The following is a 27,621-nucleotide window of genomic DNA, read 5'->3' on the forward strand; positions in this document are numbered from 1 at the left end:
TCCCAATCCCTTTATCCAACCCCAATACCCCATCTTTGTTCAGACAAATCGTTACCAAGCTAATAGAGCCCATAATACACTATCAATCAACCCCAGGTGGGACCTGAAGGGATATCATCCATTGACCTGCAGGATCCTGCCTGGGCATTGTTATAAAGGAGGGAGGTGTCATATCATCCAGCTAGGGCAAGCCTCAGTTGATCTTGCCCTAGCCACCTATCTGGGCTATCACTGTTGTCACACATTTACCAGGGATAGTATCCAGTTTAGGTTTCCTATCCTCCTCTCCATCTACATACATCTACACTTTTATTTTTATAACACATTTCTCTCATGACTTTCTTCCTATGAATTTGACCACTTATTTAGCCTTTTTTTTTCTTGAATTTTCATACATGCCACACAACTGTGGGTATCTTGGTTCCTTTTCTATACCTTACTATCTCATCTAATCACATGGTTTTAATAATTAATTAAATGAAGATGACTCCTAGATTTCTATATCTAGCCCTTATCTTTTTTCTGAGCTCCATTGCTACATCACCAATTGGATATGATGATGTTGGATATTTCAAATTATATACACTCGTCCACCCCAGATTCAGCATGCCCTAAATAGAACACGATATGTTTTTTGAGTTCTTCTGAACTTTGTACCACTAACCTCCCAGTCACCCAGGTTTATAACTTAAGTGTCATCTTTGACTCCTCACTCTCATCACATATATCCAATCATCTGTAAAATCTTGTCTTTTTTATCTTTGCAGTATCTCATGTGTATGCCCCCCTTTTCCCCACCCAGGTCCCTTCCTAATTGAAATCCTCTTCATCTTCTACCTGGGCTATTACAATATCATTATTGCTTTCTCTCCCTCCATTCCATGAGTTGCCAAAAATATTTTCTATTCCATTCTTTCTTGCAAGAACTTAAACAACATTGAATTCTATGCTCAATCCCAAATTCGTTATTCCTCCCTACTCCCCACTCCATGAACTCCATTCCCTTTTTATCTCAGTTTCAACCAGATAGTTTTCTTATTGATTTAGTTTCTCCAGCAAAAATATGGCTAGCCTTAAAACTAAGCTTCCTTATAATAAGACTCAATTTGGCAAATTAGGGTATATTCTTTATGCATTATGCTGTTTAATATATATCTCATCGAAAACTTTTCTGTGTCCAGCTTGTTGCTGAGGTTTCCTCTTGCTATTACAACATTAATTCTTCCTTTCCTCATGACCCTTTGGCATACTAATATGTTTTAATATTAAAACCTATTATATGCCAACATAGTCCTTATCTATAATAGTACTGTTAAATAAAATTTAAATTATGTGTTAGCACATATATCCCATTATTAGTTTGTATTTAGTCTATAATAAATTAAAATATTTAGCATTAATACAAATTAACCATGATTAAATTAATATTTCCTATTGTTATAATAAGAATATTTAAACTTAAGTTTAGTATAGAACATTTATACTCATAATATTTCACCTTTATTAGTATTTTCAACCTATTAAAAGAATGAGCATTAAAATAGTTATCATCTTTCTTTTTCTCTAGGGTTACTCAAATATTTTATTTTATTTGTTTTTTTTACAATCCATCAAGAAGTATTTGTTTTTATTTTTTAATTTTTTTACTTGTTTTTTTCCAAATTACATATAAAAACACTTTTTTATATTTGTTTTCTAACATTTTGAACTCCTATTTCTATTCCTTCTTTCTTTTCCCTGAGATGTTAAGCAATTTGATATTAGTTACATATATGATCATATAAAACATTTCCATGTTTGTTATGTTGTGGAAGAAGACAAAAAAATGAAGAAAATAAAGTGAAAAATAGTATGCTTCAGTCTGCATTCAGAATCCATCAGTTTTTTCTGTAGAGGTAGATGGCATTTTTTAATCATGAGTGACGTAAGTAAGTTTGGGAGCTGATAGAAGTCAATAGGCCCAAATGGTAGGCCTCACCAGTGTAACAAATAAAATTGATATAGAAGGGTATGTAGTAAAATATAGTAAAATATCAATATCCATATTGATAATTAAGAAAGCCACATGCCTGCTAAGATTTAATTCAAATAACCCACCATACCTTCCCCTTGGCTGCTTCCTACTAAAGAGAGTATCCCATTCAAGTATACCTCTGTCTTAGTAATCACACTTCCTGCCCCACCTGTATTACACAAGAAGAATCATGGGAAATGTAGTTTTCAAGTCCTGTAAACATCCACAGGAAGTTTATACCAGAGACCTCAAAATATTAAGATCAAGGACCCTCAAGGAACCCCAAATTTCCAATATCACATTAGCAATCTGACAGGTTAACACAATCTGACCACTTCACAATGTTATAAACAGTAACTTGATTTATTTCTGAAACACAGGATGGGCTAGTGGAACAGGGTGAAGGAGTCCCTAGATCTAGCAGTATCTTTCTCCACCAATTAGTCTGACCCACAAAGGTCTTTTCAGTCCCCAAAAGAGTTGGGGCTACACTAATTACTCCATCTCACTACCTAAAGAAAATCTAACTACCAAAATCCTGACTAGATAGTCCAATAATAAATAGAAACAGCATAGAGTTTGTCAGGTAAAGATTATGAAAAAAAATTATGAAGAGAATAATTCAGTGGCCCAGATTGAATTAATACTCCCATATCTTGTAATTCTCTTAGCCTCTTCTGTAAAGCACTCAAATATGAAGCAATTTGGCAGTCACTTCCTAAGAGTGATGCATAAACAGACTTAAAAGTTTTTGCTTGTAGTGGAGCATGTCCAAAGAGCATCTCATGCAATGATATATGTGGATCCACTCTTGGTCTCATATATAGGTAAAACAAACCTATGGTAAGAATATCTGGCCATTTAAGATGAGTTTCAGCACAGAGTTTCCCAACTGAATTCCCTATTCATACACTCCACTTGACCTGAACTTTGTGGGTGATAAGGAACGTGATATTTAGGTGTTATTCCTAGATTCTCATAGACTCTTCTAAGGATATCCTGAGTGAAATGAGATCCCTTATTCAAATCTATGGTTACTGTTACACTGAATCTAAGCACAATTTCCTTGAGTAACACTTTCACCAAAAAACTAGCTGTGTTGGTATTTGATGGAAAAGCTTCAGACCACTTAGTTAGTCTATCAACTATCACAAGACAATACTTATATCTTCCAGCTTTAGGCATACAGATATAATCAATATGTAAACTCTCAAATGGACAATATGCTAAAGGCCTACCACCCAAACCTTTCTTTCTGAATGCACTTTGATTGAACTTTTGGCAGACTGAACAACCATTACAGATCTTATTTGCAACAGTACTTATTCCAGGAGCAACCCATTGTCTCTTGATGGAATCTACAAAGGCTTATGTACCAAAATGACCCTTTGTGTGAATGGCTTGACACAAATAGGTATACAAGTCTTTTGGTAACAATGGTCTTCCTATATTAGTAATCCATATCCCATGTTCTTTCCTAGCTCCAAATTTATCCTTCCATTTCTGGCTTCCAGTCTGGCCCTGTGTGTCCAAGAGTGAACTTCCTGTCCTCCTCTTAACCCACCATCTAGGTCTGCCAAACTCTTATGGGAAAACCAGGGGAAGTTAAATATGTATCTGGGTTCAGAAGGGTGAGTAGGAGACAGGAATGGACAATAGTCTGGAACCAAACAAGCCAGGTAAACTGGGGTTAGCTGTTTGGGGAAATGACAGTTGACAGAAGTGATAGTTAGGCCATAACTGTAACCCTGTTCCACCTAGAGCGGGAGTCTGTGAAACCAGCAAGAGGGCTTATAAACAAGTTTAATTTAAGGAAACTATAGTCTAAAGAAGGGAAAAGGAGTTTCTATTCTACCAGTCTATGGGCAAACCACAGGGTCAGGGGAGAGACTTATCTACATTGAACTGAGAACCAAAGCAAGACAGGGCCCAAAGAATAGCAGGACTGAAATGGGTATCCTCACAGCAGAACCCTAACACACTCCAGCGATGGTATAGCTTTCCCAGGTCTTCAGCCAGTATATCTTCAATTGGGTAAGTCAGGGAGGTAAACCAACCTGAGCTGACCAGCAACTCAGGTTAGATTTTATAGTCTCTACCCAACCTCCCACAGGAAAAATCCTCCTTCCTGATATCAGTAAAACAGGGTACAAACTCCACTTCCTCTGAGGTCTCCCAGGAGTCAGTTACAATTTGTCCCCAACTACCATGGAGTCCATCTCAGAGAGAGAAACACACTTCCTGCTTCCTCATTCTAGTTAGAATTCTCCAGCCCTGCCTGCTAGGTCACCTAAATAATAATTTAGTAATCTTCCTCACAAGAGTGGATCAATTGGAGTCTGTACAGTGTTGGTGAAGGCATGGCTGCTCTTTTCCCCTGCTTCACAGTACTTGAGGACATTTTCACATGCCCTACTCTTCTGTTCAAGCTCCCAATAAAAGCACCTCCTCCCTCTGCTGTCTGTAGTAATGAGGGGGCTCATAAGCAACTCGAAGTTGCAATTTGGGCACTTGATCTCAAAAAGGTTCACCAATACTGTTCTAGTGGTATCCTCAGGGATGTGAACTCAGGGGTTGAGGTGGTTGAGGTGAGATGAGCTTGCCAGTCCTTCCCCCATGGCCTGCAGCACTGGGACTGAGGCCAGGGAAGGCAGAGACCTTCCTCTCTGGTTGTCCCTGGACATTCAGCTTCACTTCCAACTCCTGTCTATTTTTACGACTCTTACCACTGATTCTATGGAATTATTTTTGGTTATTTGTGGAAATGTTAGAGGGAGAGGAAGCTTCATGCCCTACTTTACCATCTCCCTACAATCTTCTTGTCCCAATATGTGCTTTCACCAAAGCAAGTACATTACTTATTTCCCTTTTGATGCAAAGAATTATCCTTAGCTCAGACATCAAACTGCTGAATTGTGTTTGCAGTCCACCAAAACCCCTAAGATCTTCAGAAAAGCTACTAATTATGACTCACTAATTTTAAAACCTATAATTCACAAATTATTTTTCTTGTAGTTCTTTTTTTCTTTTGAGGTTAAGCATTTTTTAAAGTGATTTGCTTGTGATTACATAGCCAGTAAGTATATTGAGGAGGCTTCCTGGTTCCATGTCCAACATTCTATTTTTAACTCAATTTTGGCTATTGATAAATTGACTTTAGGTTATTTATCATGTTTCTAAAACATTAATAAAGGAGAACTTGGAGATCGCAAATATACATAGTACTTAAATGTTTCTAATGTTCAAATCTTAATTTTTTTAAAACACAGCTTTTCTTTCCCAATCTTTTAAAAATTGTATTTATTTTTAAAATTAATTTAGAATATTTTTCCATGCTTACATTATTGATGTTCTTTCCCTCCTCTACTCCCAGAGCCAATGAGTAATTCTACTGGACTTTACAGGTATCATTGTTCAAAACCTATTTCCATATTATTAATATTTTAATACAATTATCTTTTAAAGTCAGCATCCCCTAATCATGTACTCATCACACCATGTGATCAATCTTATGTTTTTCTTCTGCATTTCTACTCCCACAGTTCTTTCTCTGGATGGGGATACCATTCTTTCTCATAAACCCCTCTGTATTGTCCTGTGTCATTGCACTGCTGCTAGTAGAGAAGTCCATTACATTGGATTGTGCCACAGTGTATCAGTCTTTGTGTGCAATAGTATTCTCCTGGTTCTGCTCTTTTCACTCTGCAACAATTCCTGGAGGTCATTCCAATTCACATGGAATTTCTCCAGTACATTATTCCTTTTAGCACACTAGTATTCCATCACCATCAGATACCACAATTTGTTCAGCCATTCCCCAATTGATAGACAACCCCTCATTTTCGAATTTTTTGCCACCACAAAGAGCTTGGCTATGAATATTTTTGTACAAGTCTTTCCTTATTATCTCTTCGGAGTATAAACCAAGCAGTGCTATGGCTGGATCAAAGGGCAGGCAGTCTTTTAAAGCCCTTTGGACATAGTTCCAAATTCCCTTCCAGAATGGTTGGATCAATTTACAACTCCACCAGAAATGCATTAGTGTCCCAATTTTGCCATATCCCCTCCCAACATTTATTATTTTCCTTTACTGACATATTGACCAATCTGCTATGTGTGAGGTGGTACCTCAAAGTTGTTTTGGTTTGCATTTCTCTAATTATGAGAGATTTACTAATTTTGGTTGCTCTTTTTTTTTTTTAATTTTAAACCCCTAACTTCTGTGTATTGATTTATAGGTGGAAGAGTGGTAAGGGTAGGCAATGGGGGTCAAGTGACTTGCCCAGGGTCACATAGCCGGGAAGTGTCTGAGGCCGGATTTGAACCTAGGACTTATTTACATATTATTGATAGTTACATTGGTGTGGTCATTTAGTGTCTACATCCCTAACCATGTTTGCCTTAGCCCATGTGTTCAAGCAGTTGTTTTTCTTATAGGTTTCCTCTCCTGAAGTCCTTCCTCTGAATGCAGGTAGCATTCTTTACCATAAATCCCTCAGATCTGTCCTGTGTCATTGCTTTCTGCTGGTACAGAAGCCCATTACATTCGATTTTGCCATAGTATATCAATCTCTCTGTACAATGTTCTTCTGGCTCTGCTCCTTTCACTCTGCATCAGTTCCTGGAGGTCTTCCCAGTTCACATGGAATCCCTCCAGTTTATTATTCCTTTGAGCACAGTAGTATTCCATCACCAGCATATACCACAATTTGTTCAGCCATTCCCCAATTGAAGGACATACCCTCGTTTTCCAGTTTTTTGCCACCACAAAAAGCGCAGCTATGAATATTTTCGTACAAGTCTGTTTATTTATGATCTCTTTCAGGTACAAACCCAGCAATGGTATGGCTGGATCAAAGGGCAGGCAGTCTTTTAAAGCCCTTTGAGCATAGCTCCAAATTGGATCAGTTCACAACTCCACCAGCAATGCATTAATGTCCCAATTTTGCCAAATCCCCTCCAGCATTTATTACTCTCCCCTTCTTTCATTTTAGCCAATCTACTATGTGTAAGGTGATACCTCAGAGTTGTTTTGATTTGCATTTCTCTAATTATTAGAGATTTAGAACACTTTCTCATGTGCTTATTGAGACTTTTGATTTCTTTACCTGAATATTGCCTATTCATGTCTCTTGCCCATTTATCAATTGGGGAATGGATTGATTTTTTATACAATTGATTTAACTCCTTGTATATTTGAATAATTAGACCCCTGTCAGAGTTTTTTGTTATAAAGATTTTTTCTCAATTTGTTGTTTCCCTTCTGATTTTGACTACATTGTTTTTGTTTGTACAAAAACTTTTTAGCTTAATATAATCAAAACCATTTAACTTACATTTTATAATTTTCTCTAACTCTTGCTTGGTTTTAAAATCATTCCTTTCCCAGAGATCTGATAGGTATACTATTCTGTGTTCACTTAACTTTTTTTATAGTTTCCCTCTTTATATTCAAGTCATTCACCCATTCTGAATTTATCTTGGTGTATGGTGTGAGATGTTGATCTAAACCTAATCTCTCCCATATTATTTTCCAAATTTCCCAGCAGTTTTTGTCAAATAGTGGATTCATGTCCCAAAAGTTGGACTCTTTGGGTTTATCATACACTCTCTTGCTGATGTCATTAACCCCAAGTCTATTCCACTTATCCTCCCTTCTGTCTATTAGCTGGTACCATATTGTTTTGATGACTGCTGCTTTATAGTATAGTTTAATATTTGGTACTGCTATGCCCCTTCCTTCGCATTTTTTTTCATTATTTCCCTTTATATTCTTGATCTTTTGTTATTCCCAATGAAATTTGTTATAGTTTTTCCTAATTCAGTAAAGAAGTTTTTTGGTAGTTTGATAGGTATGGTGCTAAATAGGTAAATTAATTTGGGTAGAATGGTTATTTTTATTATGTTAGCTCATCCTACCCATGAGCAATTAATGGCTTTCCAGTTGTTGAGAATGCAGTTTTATTTGTTTGGAAAGTGTTTTGTAGTTGTTTTCGTATAATTGCTATGTTTGTTTTGGTAGATAGATTCCTAAGTATTTTATATTGTCTAGGGTGATTTTAAATGGTGTTTCTCTTTCTACCTCTTGCTGCTCTAATGTGTTGGAGATATATAGAAATGCTGATGATTTATGTGCATTTATTTTGTATCCTGCAACTTTGCTAAAGTTGTTGATTATTTCTACCAGCCTCTTAGTTGATTCTCTAGGATTTTTTAAGTATACCATCATATCATCTGCAAAGAGTGATAGCTTAGTCTCCTCATTGCCTATTTTGATACCTTCAATTTCTTTTTCTTCTCTAATTGCTACTACTAATGCTTCTAGGACTATGTTGAATAATAGAGGTGATAATGGGCATCCTTATTTCACTCTTGATCTTATTGGGAAGGCTTCTAATTTTTCCTCATTGCATATGATGCTTGTTGATGGTTTTAGGTATATACTGTTTATTATTTTTAGGAAAGGTCCTTCTATTCCTATACTTTTCAATGTTTTCAATAGGAATGGATGCTGTATTTTGTCAAAGGCTTTTTCAGCATCTATTGAGATAATCATGTGATTTTTGTTTGTTAGACTGTTGATATGGTCAATTATGTGGATAGTTTTCCTAATGTTGAACCATCCTTGCATTCCTGGTATAAATCGTGGTGGATGATCTACTTAATTACTTGCTGGAGTCTCTTTGCTAATATGCTATTCAAGATTTTTGCATCTATGTTCATTAGGGAGATTGGTCTATAGTTTTCTTTCTCTGTTTTTGGTCTACCTGGCTTTGGAATCAGTACCATATTTGTGTCATAAAAGGAATTTGGTAGGACTGCTTCTTTGCTTATCCTATCAAATAATTTGTATAGTATTGGGATTAGTTGCTCTTTGAATGTCTGATAGAATTCACTTGTGAATCCATCAGGTCCTGGTGATTTTTTCTTAGGGAGTTCTTTGATGGCTTGTTCAATTTCTAATTCTGATAAGGGATTATTTAGGTATTCTATTTCTTCTGCTGTTAATCTAGGCAATTTATATTTTTGTAAATAGTCATATCTCCTAAATTGTTATATTTGTTGCCATATAATTGGGCAAAATAGTTTTTAATGATTGCCTAAATTTCCCCTTCATTAGAGGTGAGGTCTCCCTTTTCATCTTTAATGCTGTCAATTTGGTTTTCTTCTTTCCTTTTTCTTATTAGATTGACCAGTACTTTCTCTATTTTATCTGTTTTTTCAAAATACCAGCTTCTATTCTTATTTATTAATTCAATAGTTCTTTTACTTTTCGATTTTATTAATTTCTCCCTTGAGTTTTAGTATTTCTAATTTACTTTTCATCTGGGGATTTTTAATTTGCTCACTTTCTAATTTTTTGAGTTGCATGCCCAATTCATTAATCTCTGCCCTCCTTAATTTGTTAATATATGCACTCAAGGATATAAATTTCCCCCTGAGTACTGCCTTGCCTGCATCTCACAGAGTTTGGTAGGATGTCTCATCATTGTCATTCTCTTCAATGAAATTGTTGATTGTTTCTATGATTTCTTCTTTGACTAATTGGTTTTGGAGAATCATATTGTTTAATTTCCAATTGGTTTTTGATTTGCCTGTGCAGGTGCCCTTATTAATTATTATTTTTATTGCATTATGATCTGAGAAGGTTACATTCAATATTTCTGCTCTTTTGCATTTGTTTGCAATGTTTCTATGCCCTATTACATGGTCAATCTTTGTGAATGTACCATGTGCAGCTGAAAAGAAGGTGTATTCCTTTTTGTCCCTATTTATTTTTCTCCACATATCAATTAAATCTAATTTTTCTAGGCCTTCATTCACCTCTCTTACCTCTTTCTTATTTATTTTTTGGTTTGATTCATCTAGATCTGAAAGAGGAATATTTAGATCTCCCACAATTATGTTTTTCATATCTATTTCCTTCTTGAGCTCTGCCAGTTTCTCCTTTATGAATTTGGATGCTATGCCACTTGGTGCGTACATATTGAGCAATGTTTTTTCCTCATTGTTTATACTGCCTTTAATCAGGATGTAATGACCTTCCCTGTCTTTTTTAATTATATCTATTTTTACTTTGGCTTTGTCAGAAATCATAATAGCCAGTCCTGCCTTCTTTTTCTCATTTGATGCCCAAAAGATTTTGCTCATACCCTTAACCTTAAACTTGTGTATGTCCACCCGCCTCATCTATGTTTCTTGTAGAAAACATATGGGAGCATTTTGGTTTCTAATCCATTCTGCTATTTGCTTCCATTTTATGAGCGGGTTCATCCCATTCACATTCAGAGTTACAATTATCAGTTGTGTATTCACTGACATTTTTGTATCTTCTCCTAGTCCTACCCATTCTTCTTACACTATTTCCTTTTAAACCAGTGGTTTTCTTTGAACCAGTATATCTTATCCCCTCCCTTGATTAACTTCCCTTTCTTCCCCTTCCCTTATTATTCCCCTCTTTTTATTTTTAAAGGCCTCATGGATTCCCTCTCCCTTTTTCTCCCCTCCCTTTTTTGACCTCCCCACTCCCCTGCTCTCTTTGGTTTATCCCTTCTGACTTTCTCATTAGGGTTAGATAGAGTTTTATATCCCAATGGATAATATAGCTACTCTTCCCTCTCCAGGTTGATTACACTGAGAGTAAGGTTTAATATTACCTCTTAATGCTCTCTTCCTCTCCTTCTTATAATAGCATTTGTCCGCTCCCCTTCTGATGCCCTCTTTGTGTGTAATAGAATATCCTATTTTCTTATTCACTCAAGTGTCTCTCGGTGTCCCCTACTATTCACCCCCCTCTTTCCCACCCTCCATGTCATCTTATACCATTTAGTATTCTGTCCTCTCCCTATGAATAATTCTTCTGATTGCTATAATAGTGAATAATGTAATAGTGAATAGAGTTCACTACAGAGAATTATACATAGCATTTCTCCACATAGGAATATAGATAATTAGATCTTATTGAAGCCCTTAAAGAGTCAAATTTAAATAAAATAATAAGCTTTCTTTCCCCTCTGTATTTTATTTACTTTTTCATGTTTCTCTTGATTTTTGTGGTTGGATATCAAACTTTCCATTTAGTTCTGGTCTTTTCTGTGCAAATACTTGGAAATCTTCAATTTTGTTGAATGCCCATACTTTCCCCTGGAAGTATATAGTCAGTTTGATGGGTGGTTGATCTGTGGTTGAAGGCACAGCTCTCTTGCCTTTCTGAATATTATATTCCAAGCCTTGCTGTCTTTTAGCGTGGAGGCTGCCAGATCCTGTGTGATCCTGATTGGTGGTCCTTGATATCTGAATTTTCTCTTTCTGGCTTCTTGTAAGATTTTTTCTTTTACTTGGAAGCTCTTGAATTTGGCTATTATATTCCTGGGTGTTGTCTCTTCTGGGTCTAGTGTAGAGGATGATCTATGTATTCTTTCAGTGTCTATATTGCACTCTTGTAGAACTTCAGGGCAATTTTGCTGATAATTTCTTTTAGTATGGAGTCCCAGCTTTCTATTAATTTCTGCTTTTCCAGGAAGACCAATTATTCTCAAATTGTCTCTTCTAGTCCAGTTTTCTTGGTCTGTCACTTTCTCATTGAGATATTTCATGGTTCCTTCTATTTTATCAGTCTTTTGACTTTGTTTTATTTGTTCTTGCTGTCTTGAGAGATCATTAGCTTCTAGTTGCTCAATTTTAGCCTTTAGGGACTGGTTTTCGGCTAGAATCTTTTGGTTTTTGGCTATGATCTTTGGGTTTTCCTTTTCAGTCTGGTCATTTCTGGTGTTCAATTTGCTCATCAGTTCATTTGATTTCTGAGCCTCACTTTACAGTTGCAAAATTCTGCCTTTTAAACTGTTATTTTCTTGCCAGATCTATTCCATCTTTCTCATCATCTCAGATTTGAACTCTTCAATAGTTTGTGACCAGTTTTTATTATTTTGGGAAGATTTGGATATGATTACTTGTTTGTTCTCCTCTGTTGTCTGATTTTCTCTGTGTAAAAGTTGTCAAGTGTTACAAAGTTCTTCTTGATAATCTTTCTCTTCTGGAGTTCCCGATTTTGGCTTGCCATTGTTAAACCTGCACCTTTTCTGTGCTTTGTCCTCACACTCAGGGTCTGTCTGTGCTCTCTAGGCTCCAGAGGTCTTATGTCTTGTTGTTTTCGGCGTCGAGCCTCCTGGTCATCCCTGGTGTGCCCCTCTGCCCGAGGCTCCTTCAGCAGTCTCAGGGTACTGCTTCCACAGCCGTGCTCCCATCTGCACAGGGTTCCCACTCAAGGTCCAAGCCTGAGCTCGAGATCCTTGTCCACACCTAAGTCAATGTCTACACCCGCACCAGAGCTCAGGGTCTGTATTCAAAGTCCGCGTGCGTTCTTTAGCCTCTTGGGGTCCTAAGTCTTGCTGCTCTCAGGAACAAGCCCTGGAGCTGCCAGTGACTTGATGGGTGCCCCAAACCTGCTTTAACTCTTGTGCGCTGGCCTTGGAGTTGTATGTGTGTGGGGTGTGGGGGAGGAGATTCTTCCTCTCACTTTTTAGTGAGAGCTGTTTCACCCCTTTATAGCATGGAAATGCCCTGATTCCACGTACCTTCAATGCTGCGCCCTGTTGTGGGGTCTCTTCATTCATCTGGATTTGTTTTTATGTCTCCTTGACGAGTCCTGTATGCTTCGGCTAGGAGAGATCAAGCAGCTGCTCTTTATTCTGCCGTCATCTTAACCGGAAGTCTATTGCTGATGATTTTAAATATATACTGTTTATTATTTTGAGAAATGGCTTTTCTATTCCTATACTTTCTAGTGTTTTTCCATAGAATCTTTCCCCTCTTAATAGAGTAAGATATCTTTTTATGAGACAGAAAGGATAAAATATTAGTTTAAGATTAATCATAAAGGTGACTTTTCTAGTCTAGCTAGTTGTATTCTCAGGTTTCCCTCTCTTTTTTTTTTACATTTTATTTTTTAATTCAAATAATTTCATTTAATTAATTAATTTAGAATATTTCTCATGGTTACATGATTCATGTTCTTTCCCTCCCCACCTCCTATTCCTACTCCCTAGCCAATGAGCAGTTCCACTGGGTTTTACATGTGTCATTGATGAAGACCTATTTCCATATTATTAATATTTGGATTAGGGTGATTGCTTAGAGTCTAGATCCCCAGTCATATCCCCATTGACCCATGTGATCAAGCAGTTGTTTTTCTTCTGTGTTTCTACTCTCCCACTTCTTTCTCTGGATGTGAATAGTGTTCTTTCTCCTAAGTCTCTCAGAATTGTCCTGGATTATTGCATTGCTGCTTGTAGAGAAGTCCATTATATTTAATATATATACACAGTGTATCCATCTCTGTGTATAAGTTCTCCTGGTTCAGCCCCTTTCACAATGAATTCCTCAAGTTCATTATTTCTTTCAGCACAATAGTATTGAATCACCAACAGTTACCACAATTTGTTCAGCCATTCCCCAATCGAAGGGCATCTCTTCATTTTCAATTTTTTGCCACTGCAAAGAGCACGGCTATAAATATTTTTGTACAAGTCTTTTTCCTTATTATCTTTTCAGGGTATAAACCCAGCAGTGGTATGGCTGGATCAAAGGGCAGATAGTCTTTTAAAGCCCTTTGAGCATAGTTCCAAATTGCCATCCAGAATGGTTGGATCATTTCACAACTCCACCAGCAATGCATTAATGTCCCAATTTTGCCACATCCCCTCCAACATTTATTACTTTTCTTTGCAGTCATGTTAGCTAATCTGCTAGGTGTGAGGTGGTACCTCAGAGTTGTTTTGATTAGCTTTTCTCTAATTATAAGAGATCTAGAATACTTTTTCATGTGCTTATTTATAGTTTTGATTTCTTTATCTTAAAATTGCCTGTTCATGTCCTTTGCCCATTTATCAATTGGGGAATGGCTTGCTTTTTTGTACAATTGATTTAGCTCCTTATAAATTTGAGTAATTAGACCTTTGTCAAGAGTTTTTTGTTAGGAAGATTTCCCCCCAATTTGTTGCTTCCCTTTTAATTTTGATTGTATTAGTTTTGTTTTTACAATCCCCTTTTAATTTAATGTAATCAAAATTATTTATTTTATATTTTATAATATTTTCAAAGTCTTGTTTAGTCTTAAAATCTTTCCTTTCCCATATATCTGACAGGTAAACTATTCTAGTTCACCTAATGTACTCATAGTTTCATTCTTTATATTCAAGTCATTCAACCACTCTGAATTTATCTTGGTGTAGGGTGTGAGATGGGAGCTAATCTCTCCCATAGTGTTTCCCAATTTTCCCAGCAGTTTTTGTCAAATTGTGGGGTTTTGTCCAAATAGCTACACTCTTTGGGTTTATAATACACTATCTTGCTGAGTTTATTTACCCCGTCTATTCCACTGATCCTCCCTTCTGGCTCTTAGCTAGTACCAAATAATTTTGATGACCACTGCTTTATAATACAGTTTAAGATCTGGTATTACTAGGCCCCCCTCCTTTACATTTTTTATATTATTTTTCTTTTATATTCTTTATCTCTCATTCTTCCAAATTAACTTTTTCTAATTCAGTAAAAAAGTTTTTTGATAGTTTGATAGGTATGGCACTGCATAAGTAAATTAATTCGGGTAGGACTCTCATTTTATTATGTTAGCTTGCCCTACCCATGAGCAATTAATGTTTTTCCATTTGTTTAGATCAAGTTTTAATTGTGTGGAAAGTGTTTTGTAGTTGTGTTTTTATAATTCCTGTATTTGTCTTTGCAAATAGATTAAGGTATTTTATATTATCTAAGGTGATTTTAAATGGAATTTCTCTTTCTAAGTTTTGCTGCTAGGATGTGTTGGAAACTTATAGAAATCCAGATGATTTATGTGAGTTTATTTTGTATCCTGCAACTTTGCTAAAGTTGTTGATTGTTTTCACTAGCTTTTTAGTTGATTCTCTAGGATTTTTTAAGTAGACCATCATATCACCTGCAAAGAGTGATAGCTTGGTCTCCTTGTTGCCTCTTTTAATACCTTCAATTTCTTTTTCTTCTCTAGTTGCTACTGCTAGTGTTTCTAGTAAAATGTTAAATAATAGTGGTGATAATGGGCATCTTTGTTTAACTCCTGATTTTATTGGGAAGGCTTCTAGTTTGATGCTTGCTAATGGTTTTAAGTATATGCTGTTTATTATTTTTAGGAAAGGCCCTTCTATTCCTATACTTTCTAGGGTTTTCAATAGGAATCAGTGTTGTATTTTGTCAAAGACTTTTCTGCATCTATTGAGATAATCATGTGGTTTTTGTTTGTTTGCTTGTTAATATGGTCAATTATATGTAGATGGTTTTCCTAATATTGAATCATTCTAGCATTCCTAATATAAGTACCACATGATTACAATGAATAATCCTCATGATCGCTTGCTGGTCTTTTTGCTAGTATTCTATTTAAGATTTTTGCATCAATATTCATTAAGGAGATTGGTCTGTAGTGTTCTTTCTCTGTTTTTGGTCTGCCTGGCTTTGGAATCAGTACCCTATTTGTGTCATAAAAGGAATTTGGTGAAACACTTTCTTTCCTTATTTTGTCAAATAGTTTGTATAGTATTGGGATTAGTTATTCTTTAAATGTTTGATAGAACTCATTTTTGAATCCCTTTGGCCCTGGGGATTTTTTCTTAGAGAGTTCTTCAATAGCTTGTAGAATTTCTTTTTCTGAGATGGGATTGTTAAGTATTATATTTCCTCTTTTGTTCACCTAGGCAATTTATATTTTTATAAATATTCACCCATTTTGCTTAGATTTTCATATTTATTGCTATATAATTGGGCAAAATAGTTCTTAATAATTACCTTAATTTCCTCTTCATTAGAGGTGAGGTTGCCCTTTTTTTATCTCTGATACTGTCAATTTGATTTTCTTCTTTCTTTCTTTTAATATTAGATTCACTACTACTTTATCTATTTTATTTGTTTTTTCAAAGTACCAGCTTCTAATCTTACTTATTAATTCAATAATTCTTTTGCTTTCAATTTTAGTATTTTCTCCTTTAATTTTTAAGATTTTGAATTTAGTTTTTATCTGGGGATTTTTAATTGTTCTCTTTCTAGTTTTTTAATTTGCATACTCAATTCATTGACCTCTGCCCTCCCTAATTTTTTAATTTATTTACTCAATGATATAAATTTGCCTCTTTGAACACAATATTATTCCATCACCAACAGATACCACAATTTGTTCAGCCATTCCCCAATTGAAGGACATTCCCTCATTTTCCAATTGTTTGCCACCACAAAGAGCATGGCTATAAATATTTTTGTACAAGTCTTTTCCCTTATTATCTCTTTTGGGTTATAAACCAAGCAGTGCTATGGCTGGATCAAAAGGCAGATAGTCTTTTAAAGCCCTTTGGACATAGTTCCAAATTGCTATTCAGAATGGTTGAATCAATTCACAACTCTACCAGCAATGCATTAGTGTCTCAATTTTGCCACATCCCCTCCAACATTTATTATTTTCCTTTACTGACATATTGACCAATCTGCTATGTGTGATGTGGTACCTCAGAGTTGTTGTTTTTTTTTTTAAATTTATTTTAAACCCTTAACTTCTGTGTATTGACTTATAGGTGGAAGAGTGGTAAGGGTAGGCAATGGGGGTCAAGTGACTTGCCCAGGGTCACACAGCTGGGAAGTGTCTGAGGCCGGATTTGAACCTCCCGTCTCTAGGCCTGGCTCTCAATCCACTGAGCTACCCAGCTGCTCCCCTCAGAGTTGTTTTGGTTTGCATTTCTCTAATTATTAAAGATTTAGAACACTTTTTCTATTTTATTGATAGTTTTGATTTCTTTATCTGAAAACTGCCTCTTCATGTCCCTTGCCCATTTAGGAATTGGGGAATGGCTTGATTTTTCTGTACAATTGATTTAGCTCCTTGTATATTTGAGTAATTGGACTTTTGTCAGAATTTTTTGTTGTAAAGATTTTTCCCAGTTTGTTGTTTTCCTTCATATTTTAGTTGCATTGTTTTTGTTTGTACCAAACCTTTTTAATTTAATGTATTCAAAATTATTTATTTTATATTTTGTAATTTTTTTCTAACTCTTGCTTGGTTTTAAAATCTTTCCTTTCCCAGAGATGTGACAAGTACACTATTCCGTGTTCACCTCATTTACTTATAGTTTCCTTCTTTACATTCAAGTCATTCACCCATTCTGAATTCATCTTGGTTTTAGGGTCTGAGATGTTGATCTAAACCTAATCTCTCCCTAACATGTGGCTCTTGTTTATCCTTCATAATTACTCATTTCTAGCCTCATTTTCTCCTATGATTTCTTTTAATAGTATTATAGGTTCTTGATAGGGAAGTGAACTTAGAGTTAATACAGTTCATACCCCTTAATATTTAATAAGAAACATTGAGTCTCAGAGAAATTGCCTATGGTGCTTAACAAGGTTATATAGGGGATCAACCTGAGATTTTCTAGCTTGAAATTAAATTTATTTCTGAGAAATCACTTTTTAAATTACATTTTTTATTTTCTTATGACTTTAAACTTTATTGTAAATCTAGAGAATCTATTATTTATCTAGGTAAAGAAACCTTGGAATTTCATATGCTATTTTATTTTTGATTCACAGACACTAAAATTTGCTTTGTATTATAATTTTTCTTTCATTTGTTTATTGTCTTTTTAAATATACTTAAATTTTCTCCTGTGAATTTGTTTTAGTAAACTTTATATCTTTTTCCCCATTTTTTCAGTAAGTTCTTCAGCATCTCACAAGCTTCCATGTTGTTATCAATTTGGAAGTCCTGTTCATTGCACTATCATTGACAGTAACAGAATATTTTGTTTTCATGTTTGATAGCTTGGAGGAATTATAGCAGAAGTGAATATAGCTGAACATTCTACATTTATTACATTTATGGATTATCATGATGGATCTGCTACATTCCTTTTAATAAATCACACCAAGGATGAGATTGTTGAATATAAACAAAGGTAAGTTATTCATAAATATAAGTGCTACCCAGTTTGTGGCAAAAGACACTGATCCTATTATAACTCTTACAGACTTTGATAGTTGAATGGATTGAAAGCAACCTTTTGAATTAGTGTTGGATCTTATACTGTGTAAGGGAATACTTAGAAAGAAATCTAGAAAGATAAGTTCTTACCAGATTCACCAATTCAGTTCAATAGCTTTTCATTTAGTGCCTTTTTTTGTGTGTAAGATATTTTATTATGTGCAAGGCATATATAAAAAAATTAAATAATTCCTGCCCTCAGAGAGTTTACATTCTCCTAGGAGAGTGTGAAAATATATCAAAAAATAAGTAAATATAAAGTAGTGTCTGAAGATATAGAGTACTACCAGCAATTGTTGAGGAAAATAGAAAATGACTTGAGTAGAAGAAAATATTACCTCAGCTAGGCTTTGAAGGAAGTTAAGAATTCTTAGGAAAGATATGCATACAAACAGTAAAGTCCCTTGAGTGGAAATGACAAGATGCATGTGGCCAGCAGAGAATATGGATTGGAAAGTTATGGGGGATGAAAAATACTCTAAATTACCACTAATGAGAGAAATGCAAATCAAAACAATTCTGCCATATCATCTCACACCTATCAAACTGGCTAAAATGATAAATGTTGGAGGGGATGTGGACAAATGGAGTCACTAATATACTCCTGGTCAAGCTGTGAACTGATCCAAGCATTTTGGAAAGCAATTTGGAATTATATTCAGAGACTTACGAAACAGTGTTTACCTTTAGACCCAACAATTTCTGCGTCTGTTTCCCAAGGAGATCAGGCAAAGAGAAAAAGAACTCATATGTTTCAAAAATTTTATATCAGCGCTTGTTGTGGAGGCAAAGAATTCGAAAATGAGAGGAACAGCTAAACCGTGACAGATGATTGTAATGGAACACAACAGCACCCTAAGAAGCAATGAGTAGGATGATTTTTTTTTAAAAAAACTTGGGACGAACTACACAAGATAATGAATAGTGATGAAACGTGTGGAAGAGGAGAGATTATTCACAATCTCAAAATAATTCTGGAAGAATAAACTGAATTTTACCTCCTGAAAGTGAACTGAAAAGTCAACCATGAAAAATTTAATTTATAGGTACATGCTGGTCTCCTGGACAACACACCTTCTGTGATGCAAGGGTTGGGGCAGGAAGAGGCTGGGAGACTTGTGGATCATATTTATTATGTTTTAAATATGAAGAAAAGTAAGCTAAACATATAAAAGATTTATAGTTTCATTTACGTGTAATCTTTTTCTTCATATATGGAAATACTTATTTTATTTCATTTTGTAACATTTAGAATAAAAAAAAGAATAGGAAGAAAGCTGTAGGGAAACTCAGTTGTTAAGATCACTAAATGCCATGTTTAGTATTTTGTATTTAATCCTGGAAGTCTTAAGGTGCCACTGATAATTTTTAAGAAGAGGGATTTTTCTTGCTGCAAAGATATCCATACACTTCAATATTCAATATCAATATAGTATGCACTAATGAGTTGATGGTGTTGATTTGCATTTTATGTACTTAAATTCTTATATAACTTATTATTTTATTATATATTTTAGTTGTCTCATTGAAATGGAAGACATGCTTCCTCCTGGTAAAGCAGTTTTATACACTTGGAATGATCCCATAGGTACTAGAAAATTGATCTGGAAATGTGGAAAGAGCCGTGGTGAAGTAACGCAAAAAGATGTAAATATTTTTATTAAGTTAATGTTTACATTTGTAATTTATTTAGATATCCTTTTAATTGGATCCCCTGTTCTAAAGACATACTCTTCTAGGAAGGTTACAATGTTGAATGTCATATGTAATCTTACAGAATCGTGACTTTTGGAAGTGAATCAAAACTGTTAAAAAACATGATTTTTTTTCTTCACCTCATTATTTGTTTATATCTTATTTTACAGAAAAAGGAAACTGTTCTTGAAAAACTATATTCCAAGTTCACCACATGTATTAGACATATTTTCTAGGTCCTGTATGAAATTACCTAAGAAGGAATGCTTGAATATACCTTTATGCTTTTTAAAGTGGCCCCTGAGCAGATCTTCTGCAATAGATAATCATAACTATACTTTAGTTTCTGAAATAATGTTTACCATACTAAATGTTTTTTAAATTTGATTTGAGGTTTATCGGGGCATCCATTTTGATAATTTTGTTTGTGATGACCAGGAGAATAAACATGTATAGGTATTTTTTGCCCTACAAATATGGGTGACTGAAAAAGTTTAAGAACCAGTAGAAGAGAATAAGAAAACAAATTACCAAGTTATACATCAAATCCATTTAGTTTCCCCTATAATTGCAAGCTTTCATACATGTCACACCAAAAAAAAAAATTGGGAAGATATAAGAACATTAAGCTTCTTTTAGATCTCCTGATTATTTTTAAATTCACTTCCTTTAGTTCCATTTTAATTTCTTCATGAAATTAATACCACTGAATAGTGGTATGAGATGGTTCATTTTTCAGGATATTCCATATTAAAGTTTCTTCTAAATAGAAATGCGTCTCTTGATTAACCGGAGAAAATAATTTAAAATTACTTCTATCTTATAGTCCACATTTTAGCCTGTGCTATTAGCATATTAATTCTTTTGATCCAAAATTAACTATTATTATACAGAAATAGGTAGTAAAAATTATAATTTCTTTGTTTTTTGAAACAAACTATTTTTATTCAACATTCTAATCTCCCATACTCTATTAACCAAAGAACACTTACATAAAGTGAAGAGATATTCTATAGAAATAGTGGTTCTTGGCCTCATTCTTTTATTAGCTTGCCTTGTGACCAAATGCAGAATGATCCTCAAAACAAGTCCTGATTTTAACAGTTAATATTTTAAAGTAATTTTAAAATTCAATACGTTACAGAGTATTCTTTGGTGATAAAAATAATAGTTTTGTTTGTGTGTTTTGTTTTGGTTTTGTTGTTCTAAAGCCACAGTGATGCCATATACTTTAAAGATATTAGCATAAGGCTGTTACCTATTATCCAAATTCCAGGTTAAAGCATTTGTTGTAATTTTAAAAATATAGACTTTATGAGCTAGTGTTTTCTTGCTATAATACCCAATTAGTCACTTCCCAAATAATGTGAATGGATATTAATGCTTTTCTAAGCTAATTTTTTTTTGTTTTTGTTTTTGTTTTTTGCTTTGTTATAGGACATGATGACACCAATAACTTTGGGTGGGAAAAAGACCATTTATTTAGTTTCATTCTTTGAAGGCTTGCAGCGCATTCTTTTATTCACTGAAGATCCTAAAGTATTTAAAGTGACATATGAAAGTGAAAAAGCTGAGTTGGCAGAGCAAGAAATTGTGTTGTCATTACAAGATGTTGGAATTTCTTTGGTTAATAACTATACAAAACAAGAAGTAGCCTATATTGGCATCACAAGGTTAGACATAACATATATAAATATATGTGCATAAAAGTGAAAATATAGGTGAATAAGTGAATAGTCAATATTTATATAAATGTAGATTTTTAAATTTGAAAAGAATTTAATTTTTAGTTCTCATTTATTCATAATAATTTTAGTTTGAAAATGTTTTGGAGAATGTCATGTAACTTTTGAGTTAAGCGAAGATACTACAGTTAACTAAATGATCTCTCAGATAACAATTCTGATCTGATTACTTATTCTAATAATTCTAAGTTATTACAATTCTAATACTTATTTTATTCTAATTCTAATACTTATTTTAAATGAGTTTGTTTTATTGAATATTATATCTATTATAACATAAATATAATAAATATCAGATTTTAATTATATATTATAACATCTTAATTAAATTTATTTTATTCAATATATACTATTTAACATTAGGGCAGCTAGGTTGTGCATAGTGTACCAGGCTTGGAGTCAGGAAGAAGACCCATATTCCTGAGTTGAGATCTAGTCTCAGACACTTCCTAGCTTTGTAACTTGGGCACTTAATCTCATTTACCTCAGTTTCCTCATTTGTAAAGTGAACTGGGAAAGGAAATGGAAAATCACTTCATTATCCTTGCCAAGAAAATCCCAAATGAAGTCAGGAAGAGTTGGACACAGCTGAAATGACAGTACAACAATAACAACCAAAATATAACATGTAACAAAATAACTGTTAGAAATTAATGTTAAATTAAATCTTTCTACTGTGGATAATTCAGTTATCTTAATTGCCCATTTCCAAGATTAATGAGTTTTAATAATTATGTAGATCCTTAGGGTATCTTTTTACTTTTTTACTTTTCCTTCCCTATTTTCATTAAAAATTAAAGTGAAAATTTCAATAGATTGTCTATGTATTGGTAACTATTTTAAATTAGGTGCTTTTTGAATTTTGGTTAACCTATCCTGATTTTTTCGCCTATGCATTTCATTGAGTTAAATTATTTGTGTTGATGGACAACTGAGCATCACATTGTATGGAGTTCTGGGTCTGGAGTCTGGAAGACTAATCTTCCCAAGTTCATATCAGGCCTCAGACACTTACTGGTTTGTGTGATCCTGAGCAAGTCACCTAACCCTTTTTGCCTCAGTTTCCTCATCTATAAAATGAGCTTGAAATAGAAATGGCAAACTACTCCAATATTCTTGCCAAAAAAGTACCAAATGGGGTCATGAAGTGATAGGTAGACAGCACTGAAACAACTGAACAACAATAATATTGTATTGACTGTATTTTGACCATTGTAAAGTAGTTTTGACTTTTCATTGTTATATCTGACCTAGAAAATACTCTTGGTGTAGCATTGATAAGAATTATATGAATTCAAATGGAACTTTGCATCTTGTTTTCTCAGAAACTCTATATTTTATACCATAAAAAGATGTGCAAATTTGCTTGACTCCAAAATAATAAAGTATCCAGCAAATTTTAAGGCTCTTATAAAATTCTCATTCATATTACTCAAAAGTTGTTAAAAATCTGTCTTTATGTTGATACTTTTAAAAGAATTTCAAAAATTAAATTATATATCATTTACAGTCCTGAATTTTCTCCTTATTCCTCCCTCCATCATCCATTTAGAACATAAAAAAGAGAAGAAAAAAGCCTGTTAAAATAATTATTCCTTCACTATCCATTTCTGAAGATAGAGAGGGAGAAAAAGAAAAGAAAATGTATTTAATTTAACATTCTTGTTCAATCATAATTAATAAATGCTTATTAAAGCAGTGTGAAAAATTTTTGGCAGCTAACCCCTAAGGAAAGAAAATAGGAAAGTAGGACCATTTCAGAATGAATATAAGTATGATTATTTATTCTAATCTAGTGATTAAATTAAAATATACCAATATTTTGTGCCAGTTTGTAATAACAACTTACTAAGTCTTTTTACTGACAGTTGTATTCTTTTATCATTAAATGGTAATATGCTATATTTGAAAATAGTTTTTAATTTTGTTGTTAATAGTGTTTTCTTATTTTTCCCTACAAGCTCGGATGTAGTTTGGGAAACAAAACCAAAAAAGAAAGGAAGATGGAAAACACTAAGTATAAAGCAAACTGAAAAATTAGAGAGAGAATTTAAAGAATACATTGAGGTTTCACCTTGCGAAGATAAGATTATAGATTTGGAACCTTCTGTTACGGTACAATTTTAAAATGTTGAATTCTAAAATTATTTTATTTTATTGTCTGAATCATAAGACAAATTAGAGCATTTTTAAAAATCATTTATTAATATTCATTTTTAACATGGTTACATGATTCAAGCTCCTCCTTTCCCCTTCACCCCTTACTGTCCCCCCACCCATAGCCAATGCACATTTCCACTGATTTTAACATGTGTCCTTATTCAAGACCTATTTCCAAATTGTTGATATTTGCATTAGTGTGGTAGTTTCGAGTCCACATCCCCAATCATGTCCTCCTCAGCCCATTCGTTCAAGCAGTTGTTTTTCTTATACGTTTCCTCTCCTGTAGTTCTTCCTCTGAATGTGGGTTGCGTTCTTTACCATAAATCCCTCAGAGCTGTCCTGTGTCATTGCTTTCTGCTGGTACAGAAGTCCATTGTATTAGAATTTTACCATAGTATATCAGTCTCTGTGTACAATGTTCTTGTGGCTCTGCTCCTATCACTCTGCATCAGTTCCTGGAGGTCTTTCCAGTTCACACGGAATTCCTCCAGTTTATTATTCCTTTGAGCACAGTAGTATTCCATCACCAGAATATACCACAATTTGTTCAGCCATTCCCCAATTGAAGGACATACCCTCCTTTTCCAATTTGTTGCCACCACAAAAAGCGCAGCTATAAAATATTTTCGTACAAGTCTGTTTATCTATGATCTCTTTGGGGTACAAACCCAACAATGGTATGGCTGGATCAAAGGGCAGGCATTCTTTTATAGCCCTTTGAGCATAGTTCCAAATTGCCAGCCAGAATGGTTGGATCAGTTCACAACTCCACCAGCAATGCATTAATGTCCCAATTTTGCCACATCCCCTCCAGCATTCATTACTCTCCCCTTCTTTCATTTTAGCCAATCTGCTAGGTGTGAGGTGATACCTCAGAGTTGTTTTGATTTGCATTTCTCTAATTATTGGAGATTTAGAACACTTTCTCATGTGCTTATTGATAGTTTTGATTTCTTTATCTGAAAATTGCCTATTCATGTCTCTTGCCCATTTATCAATTGGGGAATGGCCTTATTCTTGATTTGTTACTTATTGTCACGTGTGGGTAACTTGTCTCCCCTCCCCACTAAGGGAGGTTAGGGTGACATCATTAGCACGCCTAGGCTGAATAGAATTTTGACTATTAATGGGCTCGAGCTAATTCTATTTACACAATCCCCCCTGATGATCATATTGGGTGCCTAGTCACCCCAAGTGATCATGTTACACAACCATCTTATACTCACAAAGGTCTTCTAACTACAATAGTTAGAGATAAGAGGGAAATGGAAAAGAGAGAAAGCAAAACCAATGTTTTGCTAAGCGCGTTGACAAGAATCCAATTGGGGGCAGTCCCCAATCGGCATATCATGTACAATTAAAGTAGCTGTTCAAAACCCATCAGTCCATTCATTAGTTCCCAAATGACCCACTCGAGGTCCAAGCCTGCGCTCGAGATCTTTGTCTGCGCCTAGGGCACTGCCTTCACCCTCGCAGATGCTCAGGAAAGTCCGTGCGTGTTCTTTAGCCACTTGGGTTCCTATATCCTGCAGCTCTCAGGTACAAGCCCTGGAGCTTCCAGTGACTCACTGGTTGCCCCAATCCTGCTTTCCCTCTTGTGCTTTGGCCTTGGCTCTGTGCGTGGTGTGGGGAGTGGTGGAGGGGCTTCTTCCTCTCGCGTTTTAGTGAGAGCTGTTTCACCCCTTCACAGAGTGGAAATGCCCCAGTTCCGCGTACTTTCAATGCTGCGCCCTGTTGTGGGGTTCCTTCTTTCATCTGGATTCGTTTTTTATGTCCCCTTGAGGAGTCCTGTATGCTTTGGTTAGGAGAGACTGAGCAGCTGCTCCTTACTCTGCTGCCATCTTAACTGGACAAATTAGAGCATTTTTATGGACTGTTATTATAAAAAGTTATTAAGGTAGATATTAAAAGGGAGAATAGTATTTTAATAAAAGCCATGCTGATAGAGACAAAAATCATTAGACCACGAGCCTGTTAGTATTCAAACTGTTGCCTCAGCCATTTTACCTTTTGTATCTTCGCGTGCCCAGGTACTAAAGAGGAAGTTCAAAGTCACTTCCCAATATTTAAAGCAGTCCCTCATTTTCAAGATGTAATCCAAAACAGGAAACCCGTTGGGGATCACGGGAAATATAGTTCCAAGTATCCCAAGTGATTTTAAATAATATTACCCCCTGAGATCCATTGAAAAAGACTGGTCTTTTTCAGAGGATCTTAAAACAAAAGAAAAGAGGACAAAAGCTAGCCGCGTTGACAAAAAGCCAATTTGAGGCAGTCCCCCACTGGCATAAGAGTGTCCATTCAAAATATATGCATTCAATTTCTTCAACACCCATAGTTCAAATCAAATGCACCCCAAAGTTCAAATTTGGTCTTCATGGTCCAGTGAAGGTTCTTTAGGCATCTTTTCATGCCTCCACCAAACACGTTCATCATCTGGATTCTGGGGAGATGGCAAAATCCTTATCCTGAAATTATTCTCAAAGAATTTAAACTTTACATTATAGATTACAAAACATACATTTTTTTTCTGAGAACTAACATTACCCTCCTGAGATTACTCCTAAAGGAGTAAAAATTAACTTGCATTATAGATTATAATCCAGGCATTATGGTAATAAAAACTTAACACACACACCCCCTGAGGAAAATTTTAACTAACACAATACTCCCCTGAAAAGGTCAGCCAAGGATGCATGGCTGAGTGAGTCAGGGGGGTGCATGAAATCAATTGTCAACAGAAATAATTAAAAAAAAATAAAAAGAATAAAATTTTAAAAAAAGAAAAAAATAACTTGTAAATGAATTGTAACATGGGCAAAAAAAATGTAAAGAAAATAAACTTATAACAAGCCGTTGAATTAAGGCCTAATTAAAGTGATTTAAGCACTTTGCAAATATCCATTCAGGGCCAGGACTACAGAAAAATTACCATTCTCTCTATATATACAGAGAGAAATAAAGGAAATGCCTTTCTTTGATCTGATTGCCTTCAACTTCTCAGTGAAATGGGCCAATAAACAACCAATCTTAGGTGCCTCACTAGGAATTTAAGTTGAGGGGGACTGAGCCTCTAAGCGTTAGAAAAGCTGACTCCAAAACTCAAACCCCAGTTTCAAGCCCTTCAAGTATTGGCATAGAACTCCTGCAATTCATGCAGATTCTCAGTCAAATCTCTGTCACCATGTGGCTCGGCGCTTCTCCTAGAGTCAGACAGAGAGGCATTAAATCACAGTCCCATAGGCTCTTCAGGTATTTGCATTAAGCTTATATCACTGTAAAATTAAAAAAAAAGATAAATAATGATTATATATGTGCTTCCAGTACAAGATGAGAAAAAGGAAAAATCAATTGCTCTAATTAAAAAAAGAATGTTTTAAAAATCAAATATATATATATATAGCTTAGAACTAGTGAAAGGTTTTGTTACTCAAAAATGAGATTTTCTGTGAGTGTAAATGGGTTTTACAAAATAGCAGATTCACAATGCACATTCAAATAGAGTACCATAATTTCTAATAATGCATTTTAAAACAATAAACAATGATGTTCAAAAATCATATACTTGTTACAACTTTTAAACCTTGGGTAAAATATCTTCTCAACAATTATCCTTAAGAATTCTAGATCCTTCTGATAAAAGCATAGAGACTAACATCAAAAAAATATATAAGATAACAATTCTTCCCAATAAAATATATAAAGCTTATCCTTTTAAGACAATAATTCTTTAAAATAAATACACAAAAACCTTATCATTTATACAGAAGGGTACTAGGCATCTAAAGTAAATTTTTAAAAGACCTCTCACAAGATTACAATTTAAATCTCAAGGCAGGCATCAAACTCTCCAAGGTTGTACACAATTACCAAGATAGAACAAAAACTTAAAAGACATGTGCTCCTATAAATCCAGTATACATAAGGCAATTTACAACTTTAAAATGTGT

General features: G+C 34.7%; 1 protein-coding gene across 1 annotated transcript in view; it reads left to right on the forward strand.

The window, feature by feature from the left end:
• The window catches only part of VPS13A (vacuolar protein sorting 13 homolog A), a 337,780-nt gene that overhangs the window by 224,116 nt on the left and 86,043 nt on the right, over positions 1–27,621 (forward strand). The window contains exons 52-55 of the mRNA XM_044678014.1: positions 17,849–17,982; positions 19,586–19,715; positions 21,201–21,436; positions 23,470–23,623. Of these exons, the coding sequence (XP_044533949.1) occupies positions 17,849–17,982; positions 19,586–19,715; positions 21,201–21,436; positions 23,470–23,623 (654 nt within the window). The remainder of the gene's footprint in view (positions 1–17,848; positions 17,983–19,585; positions 19,716–21,200; positions 21,437–23,469; positions 23,624–27,621) is intronic.

Source organism: Gracilinanus agilis, chromosome 1 (assembly GCF_016433145.1).
Source record: "Gracilinanus agilis isolate LMUSP501 chromosome 1, AgileGrace, whole genome shotgun sequence".
In the NCBI taxonomy this organism is placed as follows: domain Eukaryota; kingdom Metazoa; phylum Chordata; class Mammalia; order Didelphimorphia; family Didelphidae; genus Gracilinanus; species Gracilinanus agilis.